The sequence below is a fragment of the Apiospora phragmitis genome (genome assembly GCF_038363925.1).
Source record: "Apiospora phragmitis strain CBS 135458 chromosome Unknown utg000007l:2111988.0-4706623.0:1.0-2598199.0, whole genome shotgun sequence".
Lineage (NCBI taxonomy): Eukaryota > Fungi > Ascomycota > Sordariomycetes > Amphisphaeriales > Apiosporaceae > Apiospora > Apiospora phragmitis.
Genome location: NW_027117406.1, coordinates 17,922 through 31,857, shown reverse-complemented (window position 1 = coordinate 31,857; position 13,936 = coordinate 17,922). Strand labels below are relative to the sequence as shown.

The 13,936-nt window shown below is 51.4% G+C and overlaps 6 protein-coding genes across 6 annotated transcripts; 5 read left to right on the top strand and 1 right to left on the bottom strand.

Annotated features, from left to right (window-relative positions):
- Positions 1-1,313: 1,313 nt before the first annotated feature.
- Positions 1,314-5,387, top strand: PG994_007613 (uncharacterized protein; the record flags this gene model as incomplete). Its single annotated transcript, XM_066859022.1, has 1 exon — positions 1,314-5,387. One exon carries the CDS (start codon positions 1,314-1,316, stop codon positions 5,385-5,387), a length of 4,074 nt encoding a protein of 1,357 aa, XP_066714509.1.
- A 616-nt stretch (positions 5,388-6,003) lies between these two features.
- Positions 6,004-6,680, top strand: PG994_007612 (NAC domain-containing protein; the record flags this gene model as incomplete). The annotated part of the gene is made up of 3 exons (XM_066859021.1): positions 6,004-6,064; positions 6,160-6,333; positions 6,451-6,680. The coding sequence occupies 3 exons, from the start codon at positions 6,004-6,006 to the stop codon at positions 6,678-6,680; spliced, it is 465 nt and encodes a 154-aa protein (XP_066714508.1).
- A 546-nt stretch (positions 6,681-7,226) lies between these two features.
- PG994_007611 (uncharacterized protein) lies at positions 7,227-8,597 on the bottom strand (the record flags this gene model as incomplete). Its single annotated transcript, XM_066859020.1, has 3 exons — positions 7,227-7,992; positions 8,094-8,357; positions 8,431-8,597. The coding sequence occupies 3 exons, from the start codon at positions 8,595-8,597 to the stop codon at positions 7,227-7,229; spliced, it is 1,197 nt and encodes a 398-aa protein (XP_066714507.1).
- Positions 8,598-9,189: 592 nt separating this feature from the next.
- Positions 9,190-10,064, top strand: PG994_007610 (60S ribosomal protein eL24; the record flags this gene model as incomplete). The annotated part of the gene is made up of 3 exons (XM_066859019.1): positions 9,190-9,240; positions 9,507-9,650; positions 9,777-10,064. 3 exons carry the CDS (start codon positions 9,190-9,192, stop codon positions 10,062-10,064), a joined length of 483 nt encoding a protein of 160 aa, XP_066714506.1.
- A 1,131-nt stretch (positions 10,065-11,195) lies between these two features.
- Positions 11,196-11,874, top strand: PG994_007609 (peroxiredoxin pmp20; the record flags this gene model as incomplete). The annotated part of the gene is made up of 3 exons (XM_066859018.1): positions 11,196-11,319; positions 11,406-11,608; positions 11,701-11,874. 3 exons carry the CDS (start codon positions 11,196-11,198, stop codon positions 11,872-11,874), a joined length of 501 nt encoding a protein of 166 aa, XP_066714505.1.
- Positions 11,875-12,951: 1,077 nt separating this feature from the next.
- PG994_007608 (uncharacterized protein) lies at positions 12,952-13,515 on the top strand (the record flags this gene model as incomplete). Its single annotated transcript, XM_066859017.1, has 2 exons — positions 12,952-13,052; positions 13,125-13,515. The coding sequence occupies 2 exons, from the start codon at positions 12,952-12,954 to the stop codon at positions 13,513-13,515; spliced, it is 492 nt and encodes a 163-aa protein (XP_066714504.1).
- Between the last annotated feature and the right edge of the window lie 421 nt (positions 13,516-13,936).

Below are 13,936 nucleotides of genomic sequence, written 5' to 3'. Positions count from 1 at the left end.
TGTTCAATCGTGAAGCAACACAGGCAGCTTATTGCCTAAAGCAATATCAATATGCGGCATTTACAATTTTCTACAACTCAAATCTTGCACGATGGATATACCAAACCTAAGCCGCCCAACCCCTTTTCACTATTATGCATATCATCATCATTGGTCACGAAAAGCTATTTTGCAGTTATTAGTATGCCATACTTAGGGTTCATTGTAAGCTATTCTTTATCTATTCGTCGCACAGGTGTTGTAAATACAGGCTGAGCTCTTGCTGCGGTTGCGCTACATATATATATAACAATATATTACAACTGTTTAATTTCTTTGACTTCTTGTCCCTCTGGGCGTTAGAGCCAGCACCTGGCCCTCAAAATTCCATGGTTATACATATTGAGGTGCGGTGGCGCATCGGTAATGATCAGTATCAAGACCTAGATGTAGAATGGCCAGTAAGTGATATAATATTATGAGCAAGCACTAACACTCTCCAGGACTTCTCGGATTTCAAACATCGACAAACCCAAATGTGATTATCTCATTACCTTAAGTGATCACATTCTCATTGAACAAACGTCCACTCACAACAGATCATCAAGCTGCAGATACCCGATACAGCGAAGTGAATGCAAGCCTCTCCTTGCAGATATGGGCAAACACTCTCTCATCCCTTCCCTGTAGTAGCAGTACCCTTCCTAGCTCGGCGATGATATTGAATAAAAAAGCCTCTGGGTGATCTAAAAGGAATCAAGGCATAAAAGTTGATGGAGAAAATAAGTAGGTGAGTACTGAATACTCACTGCAAAGTCAAGTCGTTTTCATTAGGCGATCTTCATCGACGATCAGAACTTGCACCCAACAATAGTTGATTGTATCCATACATCCTTCTTCTTTACCTCCTATTGACCTGCTTTAGGTACATTACATGTACCTACTTACATACTTCTTTCCGTGCAAACGAGACACTGGGTTGATTTCTACGCACCTTCCCTTCTCTCGGTCTCTTTTACCATTTCTTCCTTGCCCTCCGCCTCTCGGACGTTCCTTCTCAACCACACAAGGACAGAGACAAAAAATTCGTTTTCACTTTCACTTTCACTTTCACAATTTCTCTGGGAGGTAAGTGATTAGAAGTGGCAACTCCTCTGGACTTAGGGCTCATCACATTTCTGTCACAGTACAGTTTCTAGTGGTTATCGACTGGCGAGCTCCTCTGGAATGACAATACAGAGCGAAGTCAAGGCCATGATAACATCTCATCTCTCGACTTTTCGGACTCCAACCTGACATCAAAATTCTTAATTTCACCAACAATATCGTTTACCATGAATAGCGAGGGTGCCAATATGAAGAATGGCAGTCATGCGCCGGGCGCGCCTTGGAGACGACCTATCAAGCAATCCCAGCAACCCGATAACCATGCCTGGAGAAAATGGTCCGAACTTGCTGTTCGGCTGCAAAATCTCCCAGCTGATGTGAACCCGCAGACTCTGCGACGGGTGTTCAAGCCATTGGGTGAAGTCGCCTTCATCGAAGTCAAGCCAGATAGTCGCAATGCAAACAAGAGGGTTGCGATCGTTCGGTTCTCGCCACCACCTCAAACTCCCTTCTGGGAGAATGGAACAATTACCATAGGATTCCTCCCACATCCGGTTAAGGTATCAGTCAAACGTCTAGATCCTCGACAACCCGAGCTCATCAGAAGCCCTGTCACTGGCCTGGCATTCCCAGCGGATATGAAAATCCGTTTACTTGGCCTTGATTTCGGCTTCCTTTCGCAAGAGTCAACCATGGATGTCATGCGATCTATCCAGTATCCTGCAGATGCAACATTGGCCTTTTCTCTGTCTGCAAAGCTCAAGTTCAAGAAGCTTGAGATCGTGTTCCCCTGCTCAGTCCCGAAGCCACGCAACACCGACTCCAGCGAAGACCTGGACAGCCTACCAAACTCACAGCAACACAGATACAAGGCTGTGATCCAATTCAGCCATGCCACAAAGATATACTCCATCAGAAAGGACAATGGCCTTGAGGAGTTGGTGATACCTTTGGAGAGCCCACCGGCCTTCCACGAGTACAGCCCGCATATCATAACGCGTAGCCAGGTCGACGAGACACAGGCACGATGGGGAGACCATGAAGCCTGGCAAAGGGTAGGTACCATCAAGTACGAGTCCGACTCAAGGGAAGAAGTCACTTCGCTGAGAAGACCGAATCAGTTTGTTGATATTGGTCGCTGGACCACTTACCGACTGACCATGGATGCCGGCAGTAAGACGGCGTGGCAGGAAATGAAGTCGGCTCTTTCTGATTTCAACATCCAGTTCACCGAAGTAAGCGCGAAAGACTTCAAGACACGGCCGGGAACTCCGTCGAATCTATGGGACATGATTGACGCCCCCACCTCTGGTATGGCTTCTGATCTTGAGCTTTTGCACAACACCGATAGTGTCCATCTCCCCTTTGAAATCCGATATCAACTGGAGGCTGCTATATCGCAGGGCGTTTTCACTGAGCAGAGCATCACCCTCGACTTCCTCGTCGCGCTTGCCAATCTGGTCCCAACCCCTGGCCCAGAGTTTGGCCCCGAAACCGGGACCGGAACCGAACCAAGTGAGATTCCACACCTCCTAAACACTTGGAGCTTTATCAACAGAAGACGCTTCAACAAGGCCAGAAATCTTCTGGAATATGTCACAGATGGTCGCAAGCGTGTCTACGATCCCATGTCTGTCCTTGGAAACGGTAACGCTCTAACTTATACTCCTGGTTTCAGTTATGAGCACTGTGCCTGGGTCAGAAAAGTCATTGTCACGCCATCAACAATGTACTTAGGATCTCCAACTTTGGAGGTCACGAACAGAGTTCTTCGACAGTATGAGGGAAATATTGATCTCTTCCTGCGTGTCCAGTTTACGGATGAACGTACTGAAGGCCGCCTCTCTTCTGACCAGGACAGCGAGAAAAACCACAATCTCTTCAACAGGGTTTTCAGTACTCTGAGAAACGGCATTCGCATTGGCGACCGACGCTACCAATTCTTGGCTTTCGGAAATTCCCAGTTCAGGGAGCATGGCGCTTATTTCTTCTCTCCCACCGGGGCTCAAAGCTGTGACGACATTCGAGACTGGATGGGAAACTTCGATCACATCAAGGTTGTCGCCAATTATGCATCTCGCCTTGGGCAATGCTTCTCCACAACGCGGAGCCCGAAAGGCATTCCAGTTGACCATACTCATGTCCCTGATATCGAGCACAAAGAGTGGTGTTTTACCGACGGTGTGGGTAAAATAGGCATCTATCTGGCCAAGGATATTGCAGGCCAGCTCAAGATGTTGAAGAAGCATGGTTCACCGGCAGCCTTCCAGTTCCGCATGGGAGGAAACAAAGGCATCCTCGTCACATGGGATGACGTCAAGTGGAACGAGATTCATATTCGGCCTTCACAGAACAAGTTCACATCTATAGCCAGAAACATCGAGATCATCCGACCGTCACGGTTCTCAGTGGCCACCCTAAACCGCCAGACTATTGCGATCCTCAGTTGTCTCGGCATTTCAGATAAAGTATTCCTGGACTTGACTAAGAATCAATTAACCGACTATCGAGTTGCCATGGAAGATCAGGATACGGCCCTGCGACTGCTCAGTCGCTTCATAGACGAGAACGGCATCACGACCATTCTGGGGCAAATGATCTACGATGGCTTCATGACAGTAAATGAGCCATTTGCCCTTACCGTTTTGCAACTCTGGAGAGCATGGTCAATGAAGCTCTTGCGGGAGAAGGCTCGTATAGTTGTCGATCAAGGAGCCTTTGTTTTTGGTTGCGTTGACGAGACCAAGTCTCTACGCGGTCACAAACATGCCGAAGAGTCTGACATGACCAAGAACAGAGAGATCCTCCCGCAAATATTCCTGCAAGTGCCCGAGATCGATGAGCCTGATAACTATCGCATCATTAATGGCTTGTGTGTCGTTGGCCGTAATCCATCCCTGCACCCAGGCGACCTACGAGTCGTCGAGGCCGTAGATGTTCCCAAGCTTCGACATCTCCGCGATGTTGTTGTGTTCCCTGGCCAAGGCGACCGAGACTTGCCTTCAATGTGTTCTGGCGGTGATCTAGACGGAGATGACTATTTCGTATTCTGGGATCCACGACTGATACCCGATGAATGGAACCATCCGCCCCTCAATCATGATGTGGTCAAGCCTAAGGAACTCGATCGCGGCGTTGAAATCGACGACATTATACGATTCTTTGTCAAGTACATCAAGAATGACTCACTCGGTGCCATTGCACATGCGCATGTTGCTATGGCAGACAGGCTCCCCAACGGTCCGAAGTCCGACATTTGCATCGAACTTGCCAAATTACATTCGAACGCAGTTGATTATGTCAAGACCGGTCAGAAAGCGCATCTGAACTCGAAGTTGCGACCGAAAAACTGGCCACACTTCATGGGCAAGCCAGAGAGAAAATCATACAAATCCAACAAGATTCTGGGAAAGCTATACGATCTCATCGCGGCTGTCGACTTCACACCCAAGTACGACGGTGCCTTCGACCTGCGTATCCTGCGCCGCTACAAACTAAGCGACCAGCTGCTCGCCAAGGCACGGCGCGTCAAGTCGCAGTATGACATTGCTATGAGAAGAGTCATGAATCAGAGGGAGATCACAACGGAATTTGAGATATGGACCACCTTCGTCATGAGTAAACCTCGTATTGGCACAGAATACAAGTTGCAGGAAGATATGGGGACTGTCATGCTGGGCTTGCGTGACCGCTTCGTGGCGGCGTGCCGCGAAGAGATGGGAGCAAAAGACCAAGACGAGGAAACACAACTGCCATATCCGTTCATAGCGGCAGCCTACCAGATCACTTGGGAAGAGGTGCAAGTTGCTTTGCAACAGTGTGGGCAGGTACGGTTGATAGCGGGCCAGATGATCCCCAAGCGGCGTAAGATACCTGAACAAATGCCACTGCTCAGCTTTCCGTGGCTTTTTCACTACGAATTGGGCAAGATCGCCACGGACAATGACGGCAAAGCCTTGGAAGTGGACAAGATAGATATGCCCGAGATAGTCAGAGCCGACGCATTCAAGGCAGATGGGCCGCCTATCGTCGAACTTGATAACGGTAAGGTAATTCACCGTGGGCAAGAGCTATTCATCGGAGCCCTTGAGGCAGGCGACGGAGGTGGTGTCATGGATGATGAAGCAGCTGGGGAGGGAAAAGCTGAGACACCTGACCTGTTGACTTCCTCCAGCGAAGAAACTACCACCACCGCCGCTACGCCCAGTGATGACCTCGAAGAGGTTGAGGACGTCGAAGAGGAAGTGGAGATGGAGGAAGAGGACAACGGACTTCGGGGCTTGGAGCGACTGGGCTTGTGATATTTCTGCACCACCTGCTTCAGTTCACGAGTTAATTATTGCCGCCATATGTAGTATAGAAAATTAGCGATTAGCCAGCGACTGAGATGATAGGTCAAACTAGAACCTATAGACCACTATTTGCTGTCTTCCGTGTTCTATCTAACGTAGGTAACCTTAGATATGAGATAACGATGAGGGGTGGTTGCAATCCACAGTGTGAAGATTGCATAGAACGCGGCTGAATCAGTATGGGCCAGTGGTTAGGTCGAATTATGCAGAAGGTGGAGTGTATCGCTGTAGCAGAAGCGGGAAGAGGGTTGATCCACAGGGCGAGCACGCACATTTGGAAGCTCTGGAGAGACGAAGAGTTTCGAGCCTCACCCGCCCCGATTGACCGAGAGCTATTCCCGACGAAGAATACGATTTTACGGCATATAATAATATCTCTGGGGTAAGTGCTGCTCGATTTACCTGCTCGGCTGGCCTGGAACCTGAGCCTTTCTGTTTTCCTTGGGGGCGTCCAATTTCCAATCAAACTACATAAACCCCAGCTAACATATTTTCCTCGCTTCCCAAAGCCTCGTTGGAACCCCGCGCAATTTCTCTTTTTCGACCACAGCTCATTTGAATCAAGATGGCGGACGTGCAGGAGATCCTCAAGAAGAAGTTCGGCGGTGCCGCGCCTTCGCGAACTGGTATGTTTAATATTATTCTTACTATTCGCACCCGAAATAGCATTGCGAGGAGTCCAGGAACAAGGCGGCATGAGTTAACGAACGAAATTCACTAGGTGGCAAGGGCACCCCGAGACACAAGCAGAAGCGCAACGTCGCCCGCAGCGCCAACGATGACAAGAAGCTCCAGGCTACTCTCAAGAAGCTGAACGTGCAGCCCATCCAGGCAATCGAGGAGGTCAACATGTTCAAGGCCGACGGCAACGTCATCCACTTCTCTGCCCCCAAGGGTACGTAAACTCGCCCACACGCACCCGTTCTACACACTACATACATTCCGTGAAGGAAAAACAATGTGTTCCTGCCAAAATTGTTAGCAATCACTAGAACTAACCCCCGTGTCGCAGTTCACGCCGCCGTTCCCGCCAACACCTTTGCCATCTACGGCAACGGTGAGGACAAGGAGCTCACCGAGCTTGTCCCTGGTATCCTCAACCAGCTGGGGCCTGACTCCTTAGCCTCTCTCCGTAAGCTGGCTGAGAGCTACCAGAGCATGTCCAAGGGCGAGAAGGAGGCCGATGACGACGACATCCCCGACCTGGTCGCTGGCGAGAACTTCGAGAGCAAGGTCGAATAAATATGACCTCAACTATCTGTTCCGAGATCCCCCACCGCGGATACACATTCCCATTTGATCCGGTCTCTGGACGGAGAGCATGACAACGGAAAGGTATTGGTCTAAGCATAAGGATTGGGATCACATGGGTAACGAAAAAGGGACGAAGGGTTTCTCATCTTTTAAGGGCGAAAGCAGAGGGATGGAGTCTGATACACCTTTGATAGTTATGATCGATTTGTCATGAACTATCGTCTTCTGATAGGGGACTGCTAGTTTGTATTTCCGACACCACCGGCATGTCTCGTGTGAGGAAGGCAAATCTTTTGGTCATGTGGCTGTAGCTGGAACAAGCTCCGCTGGCCATCTGAGGCTTGGTAGACGGAGGATCGATACCAGTCTTGCTAAGAAAGAAAAAATGAAATTACGTTCCTCAAATTGTACTTTCCTTTTACAAACTGAAGTCGTCGTCTCCGTCATTCTTTGCCCAGCCCTTCAGAGCAGTCGAAGTCGCCTTACTTTTGACATATATCCTTGGCTGAAGCATGTCTGATTGCTTCAGCTCCCCTAATTCTGGACCTCCAACGTTTTCTGTATTCCAACTAGACCTGCACCTAGCATAGAAGCAATCTCGACTGCAAGCACCCACATCTTCCTCCGAGAAGCAAAGCTGGCCCCCCGCGGGTCGAACAGTTTCCGACCCTGCAATGTGCCGCCCAGAGATGCCTCTTCCAATCCACTGGCCGTCCACGCCACTGCCAGGTTGCTCGCCGCTATCTTGTCCGCAGCAGCAGCAACAGCAGCAGCAGCCGCCGCGCCTTCTCGAGCTAATCGATTAGTCACGCCGCGCCGCGAGAACGCGAACTCGAGGTCTGTGGTGTCGACCCGGAACGGCGCGAACCGGTAGCCCCCGTGCTGCTGATCTATTTTCTCCTTCACCGCCGCCATGCGGCCGCGGCCGGAGAAGGCCCTCTCGCAGCCCGTCGCCGAGTACTGCGACGCCGGCAGGATCAGGGTGCTCAGGTACGCGTGCGTCGGGCTCACGAGCAGCGACGCTGTCGATGACAGCAGGCTCGTGCACTGCCGCAGCGCCAGCTTGTCCGAGCACGACTTGGAGAGCGTGGCCGGCGCGTCGCCGCGCGCCGGCTTGCGGCGGACGATGCCTAGGTGCTGGAAGTAGGTGCGGCCGGGGAGAGAAGAGAGAGCGGCGGCGGCATCGGCAGCAGCAGAATCGAGGTCAGAGATGTTGGGCGGGCTGACAACGGGAGAAGGGAGTTCCCAGGGGGTGCGTCGGCTTGTGCGGCCATGGTTAGTTCCATAGATGCGTCGCCGCCTGGTAAAACAGACAGGTCATATGTTAGTCATGTTCTACTTCTGCTTGAAGTACTTGGTGTTTAGTGTATAGCTAGCTTACAAGGCGCTTCGGAGCAATACATGTGCAGCTTGACATCGTCCCGCCAGGCGAATGGTTGACCGCACCAGGGAGTGGTAGCGGTGGCAAGCTCCTGCAGCTCGTCTACGTGCCGACGCCGTAGGAATAGGGACTCGGCCTCCGGTCCGCCCTCGGCCAGGAACTTGCACTCGTCGAGCACGAAGCGGTTGAAGGCACGGATCGCGAGCACCTCGGCGTGCCAGTCGTGCAGCACGTTACCCCGGGCCAAGGGCAATTTCGCCTGAGGAAGGCATTTCATACCAGTCCTGCGCAAGAGCAGAGAGAGGGGGAGAGTTTCAGCAAAATGGCGTATAGGAATTATTCTAGAAATTAGCTTACGCAAGTGACAGACATCGTAGGTCGTTTCCTCGAAGCTCGGCCACGATGCCGCTCAGGGGCACCCATTCGTGGATGCCATTGTCGCGCACCGGCGGCTTTCGCTTCACGGGGAGCTTGTCGTATTCTTGCAGCACGAGAGATGCTATGATATCCGGGGTGACACCCATGGAAGCATGCTATTTCTACTATTCTCAGGTGGGAAGTCAAGCAGAGTTATTCGGAGACTCTGATATCAATAGGGAAGATCAGGTGGGTCCTTCCACTTCTCTTCTAACTTCCATGGCTCTACAGAAACACATAATAGGCACCTGAGCGTCCTATATGTACCAGATTCGAAGTTCAGTATTAGGCTGTAATAGGTTTCCAATAGTTTATATTTTCTTGATGAGCAGACTGGGGAAAATGCTCATTGCTACATTGTATCTATTGCTGTAAACTCTCCTGTGCCCGATGAGACAGTTAGGGTACATACTACTCCGTGAGGTACATGCATTTAAACGAGCCCGAGCCACAGATGGTTCCACGCCCAAGCCACGTGACGCCACACAACACGGGTTAGACAGAAAAAACTAGCCGACCCTAATAATTGCCTGGCTTATCCAATCCCACACATTCCCAGTCCAAGTCGAAATTGGAGAGCGCCTGGTCAATTTGTGGACGTCCATCAATTCCGTGTGACATTTTTCCTTCAATCCGACCACGACGACCAACTAACCCACCACAGCCCAATTCCCCGAGAGTTCTCGACAAATCGCCAAAATGAGAACCTACGACGATACCTTCTCGGGCCAGAGAATTTACCCCGGCAAGGTACGACATCATATCTCCCTGCGAACATTCATGATGGATGGATGGAAAGACCGAATATCTGGGCAATAGGACAGGGCTGGAGCGATCGGAGACTGCGACGGGCCGATGGCTGTGCTGGCTTGCACTTGTTATCTTCGCAAGATACTGTACATTGCGATGCCCGCCTGTCGGCCTTGAGCTGTGCTGTTTATCGCTTCAATCCTAGAGATATTGGCTTGATACAAGAATAATGGACATGATGCTAATGCGAGACCTTCAACCCACAGGGTAAGCTCTACGTCCGTGGCGACAGCAAGATCTTCCGCTTCCAGAACGGCAAGTCCGAGTCGCTGTTCCTGCAGCGCAAGAACCCCCGTCGCATTGCATGGACCGTTCTCTTCCGCCGCCAGCACCGCAAGGGTATTTCTGAGGTACGGACCCATCTACTGGCCTTCATCTTCAATCGAGGCTCCCATACGTCATTATATGCGATACCCTTTTGAAGGAGAAGGCCCATGTCACTTGGCGGGAAGATATGTGACTGACACCCACTACAGGAAGTTGCCAAGAAGCGAACCCGCCGAACCGTCAAGGCCCAGCGTGCTATCGTTGGTGCTTCTCTCGATGTCATCAAGGAGCGCCGCTCCATGAGACCCGAGGCCCGCACCGCCGCCCGCTCTGCCGCCGTCAAGGAGGCCAAGGAGAAGAAGGCCGCTGCTATGGCCGTCAAGAAGGAGGAGAAGGCCAAGCGCGCCACTGTCGCCTCCAAGGGCCAGACTCAGCGTATCGTTGGCAAGCAGGGCGCCAAGGGCTCGCAGCCCAAGCCCAAGGCCACTACCCGATAAATATTCTGCTAGCAATGGAAATTAAAGCGGATTCAGATGGTTGGCTGGCGGTCCAAAGATATGTACAGGGCGGCGTCTCAGGGTGGGCATCTTCGACTTCGTTGCTTTTCGGCAGACACAAAATTCAGCCACCCACTACTACATCTCGAGTCGTGGCACGCATGCATGATGGGTTTTTCTCACGGGATATGAGATTTTTTTCGCTTAGGTAGCTAATAAGAGCCAGCCTTTGCCTACGGTCTATATAAGGGCTGCCTCCTGAAAGCAACGCGTGGCAACCACGGGCAGTGATGGCTGCGTCGCGGCTCGGACTTGCGTGTCTACGATATTACGAATTCCACCCTCTTCGTTTGGGGGCGTCAGATGTAGTATCAAAGCTCCTCGACGTTAGGAAAGGTTTGAGCACTGCGCACATATCCCGACGGCACCTCCCGGATTGGCCAACGCCTCTCGGAATACTAGTCATTTCTCACCCCAACTCCATGGTTCCGCAATGTTTACCCTCTGGATGCGCCGAGGCGGTGATTTAAGACCGATTTTGATAAAGTTTCCGCGCACGGTATGGCCAACGTTACTCAAGTGAGTCTCGGCCGAGTAGGAATTCCGTAACTTACTGTAAGCATGATATCAAGAACGTATCGGGTGTTTGGAAATCATGGGACCCTGTCAAAGTTGCAGTTCAACAGCTCTTTTGATAGTGCAAGGCATAATAGGAACACTGGGTCTTTTGGGAGCTATGTGCAGATGCGGTCTATTCCCGCACCCGAGGTCGGCATCTGCAAGTACTGGAGACTATATTTGAGGACCCTAGCGGCCCTCCGTGCCCCGCGGACGTGCGATGACGGCATTGCAGCTCGAAAGCACCGAGAGAGCTACCATAAACACAATCTACTGCCCCACCAGAGGGGTCGTGAACGTGGTCGTAGAACAGCAACGAAACAGGGCTACGTTTCCGCTGACAAAGTCGCCTAACCTGGTCCTCGACTACTTAGCCTAAGGATAAATATAGGACGAAGATAGAGTTCTGCCTTTCCCCCCTAACGTTTCCCGACTCTGACATATTCAACAACTCGACTCGCAATTGCCTCACAACAATTTCCAAGCTACCAAATCCCCAAACGAAACATCAAGATGCCTGCCCTCAAAGCCGGAGACGCCTTCCCCCAGAGTATTATTTTCTCCTACATCGCCCCTAAGCCCGAGACCGCCGAGATCACGGCTTGCGGTATCCCCACCAAGTACGATGCCAGCAAGGGTACGTTTCTTCCCATACCGAAACGCTTGCCTCGCTCGGGAGCATGCAAAGCATTCCGACATGAGCTAATTCCCCTGTCTTTGTAGAGTTCCAGAACAAGAAGGTCGTTCTTGTCTCCGTTCCCGGCGCTTTCACCCCGACCTGCCAGGCCGACCACATCTCGGGCTACAAGGCTAAGTTCAACGACCTTAAGGCCAAGGGCGTCGACCAGGTCGTCGTGATCGCCTACAACGATCCCTTCGTTATGTCCGCTTGGGGCAAGGCCAACAGCATCCAGGACGAGTCTATTGTATGTGCTCTTCAAATATCCCCTTCAGTTCCCCCTGTGTGTGTACGTGGATGGGTCAGGAATATGTGCTAACCACTGGGGTTTTCTTCTAGCTCTTCGTGACCGATGACGGCACCGCTTTCAGCCAGAGCATTGGCTGGACCCTCGGCGAGCGTACCGGTCGCTACGCCATGATCATCGACCACGGCAAGGTCACCTACGCCGAGAACGAGCCGGGCAAGGGCGTTACCGTCTCGGGCGCCGATGCTGTCCTGGCTAAGCTTTAAGCTTCTTTCGGTCTTTGAATATCGAAGGTCGCGAACAGACAGTTCCAATCGAAAGATACATCGGTCGCTAGGCTCTCTTCCGGCCTGACGGGGGCAAAAGCCTCTAGGGCTGCATTGTAGCTTTCGGAAGAGGCGACGGGCAGTTCAACCGAGGCCATGATTGCGAAAATATTGGGAAGCCACTGCTCAGAACTACTCGATGGAATTGGTTGAGATGAACGAATCCATGAATAAAAAAAGAAACACATTTAATGAACAATCGAAGAACTTTTTGCTGGGAACTATACTGTGAGGTTGAGTAGGTAGAGATAATTGCTTTAAGATATAGATCATGCCCTGAGCAGCATCTAGCAGTATCTCAGGGCATACCACTGACACAACCTGTGATCAAACAAGTAAACCAAGATCAACCCCAACCAGCTTCGCTACAGGCGAGCTGTATACACATGGGTATGGATGTTGTGTAGGGTACAAGTAAGTGCATGGTTGCGATGAGGGGCATGATAAACTGCGTACCTTACTACCAGGTCTGACGGTATATCTACGTTGGGTAGTTTTGTAATGCTTGCGCATACTCATATAATACGCACTATATTGTGCGACGACAAAGTTCACGGGGTTTGGAGGAAGTTGATAAGCATACATGTACTGATGCCTGGGGCTTGCGCGCCAGGCGCGCCCTTCAATTGACACTCCCGCGATAGTTGGATGGAATGTTATGTAAGTATGTATATAGTAAGCAGCGCCCTTATTCAGTGTTGCTTAATCAATTGATGCCAAACCCGGGGACCAGCCAAATCCCGACCGGGGAAGAATCCCGAGTGAAAAAAGCCCCGCGGATATTGCTCCGGACTTATAAAGCTCGAAGACGTCACAGGTCGGTTGGCATTAGAATTCCATCCGGCTCTGAAGGATAACGGTCCCTCCACTTTGCAAAGCGATCACCACGCACTACTGCAATCAAATTGCTCCGCTCCGCACTTGTATTGACTAGAATACTGGAAAGAACACCCTACCTACTTACTGGCCTACCCTTGCAGACCCTGGATGTAACAAGCTACCTACACACCCGCGATCATGTCCACCGAAAAGCAAGGAGGAAGACCACCATATCCCCCTTTCACGGCGGAGACGGCGCAGATCAAAGTGAAATCTGCCCAGGACGCTTGGAACACCAGGTAAGTAGACTACAATGAGGAGTTCTTAGGTATGGGAAATTTTCACTGATACGAATGCAACAATCGCTTAAGAGATCCTCACAAAGTCAAGCTCGCATACACAGAGGACTCGGTCTGGCGAAACCGGGACCAGTTTCTCGTCGGCCGCGACGCCATTGCCGAGTTCCTGAGCAAGAAGTGGGAGAAGGAGAACCGGTACCGGCTGCGCAAGGAGCTGTTCGCCTTCACGGACAACAAGATCGCCGTGCAATTCTGGTACGAGTGGTTCGAGGAGGACGAGAAGGAGGGTGGGAAGAGGCAGTGGTGGCGCACCTACGGCCTCGAGGACTGGACCTTTGCGGATGACGGGCTCATGCGGAAGCGCCAGATGAGCGGCAACGACGTCCGCATCGCCGACGAGGAGCGCTGGTTCAAGGATGACGTGGATGTGAATACCGTCCCGATCTCGGAGGAGCATTGGTAAGGGGGCTGGTAGCTGGTAGCAGAGACATAGACGAGACTGCGAGAAGGAAAGGGAGAAGTCGAACAGTAGCGGGACGGCTGGAGTCATTCCGTCATTGGATTTTTCAATAGTATCCTGATTGGTTACCGACACAGCTATAAGGTCGACTTTAGTCTCATCGTAGCTCAGAGCCAGTCTGCGTTACGTTCGGAAGCCCCCGAACGAAGTTTCTTGACGGCCCATGTGTGTTTTACTTCTTCTGACTGTCCCCCTTTTTCTTGTCCTCCAAGCCATGTTACGCATACGATTCCGTGTGTAGCCGCCGCGGCGTTGCTCCCAAAGTGAGAGGGATCACACTAAGTGATGAGAGGCGGATATTGATCTCTTGGTAGCATGTGTGGCTTTCGCTTGTAAGCGAATATTGCTTTTTATTTTCCGGTCC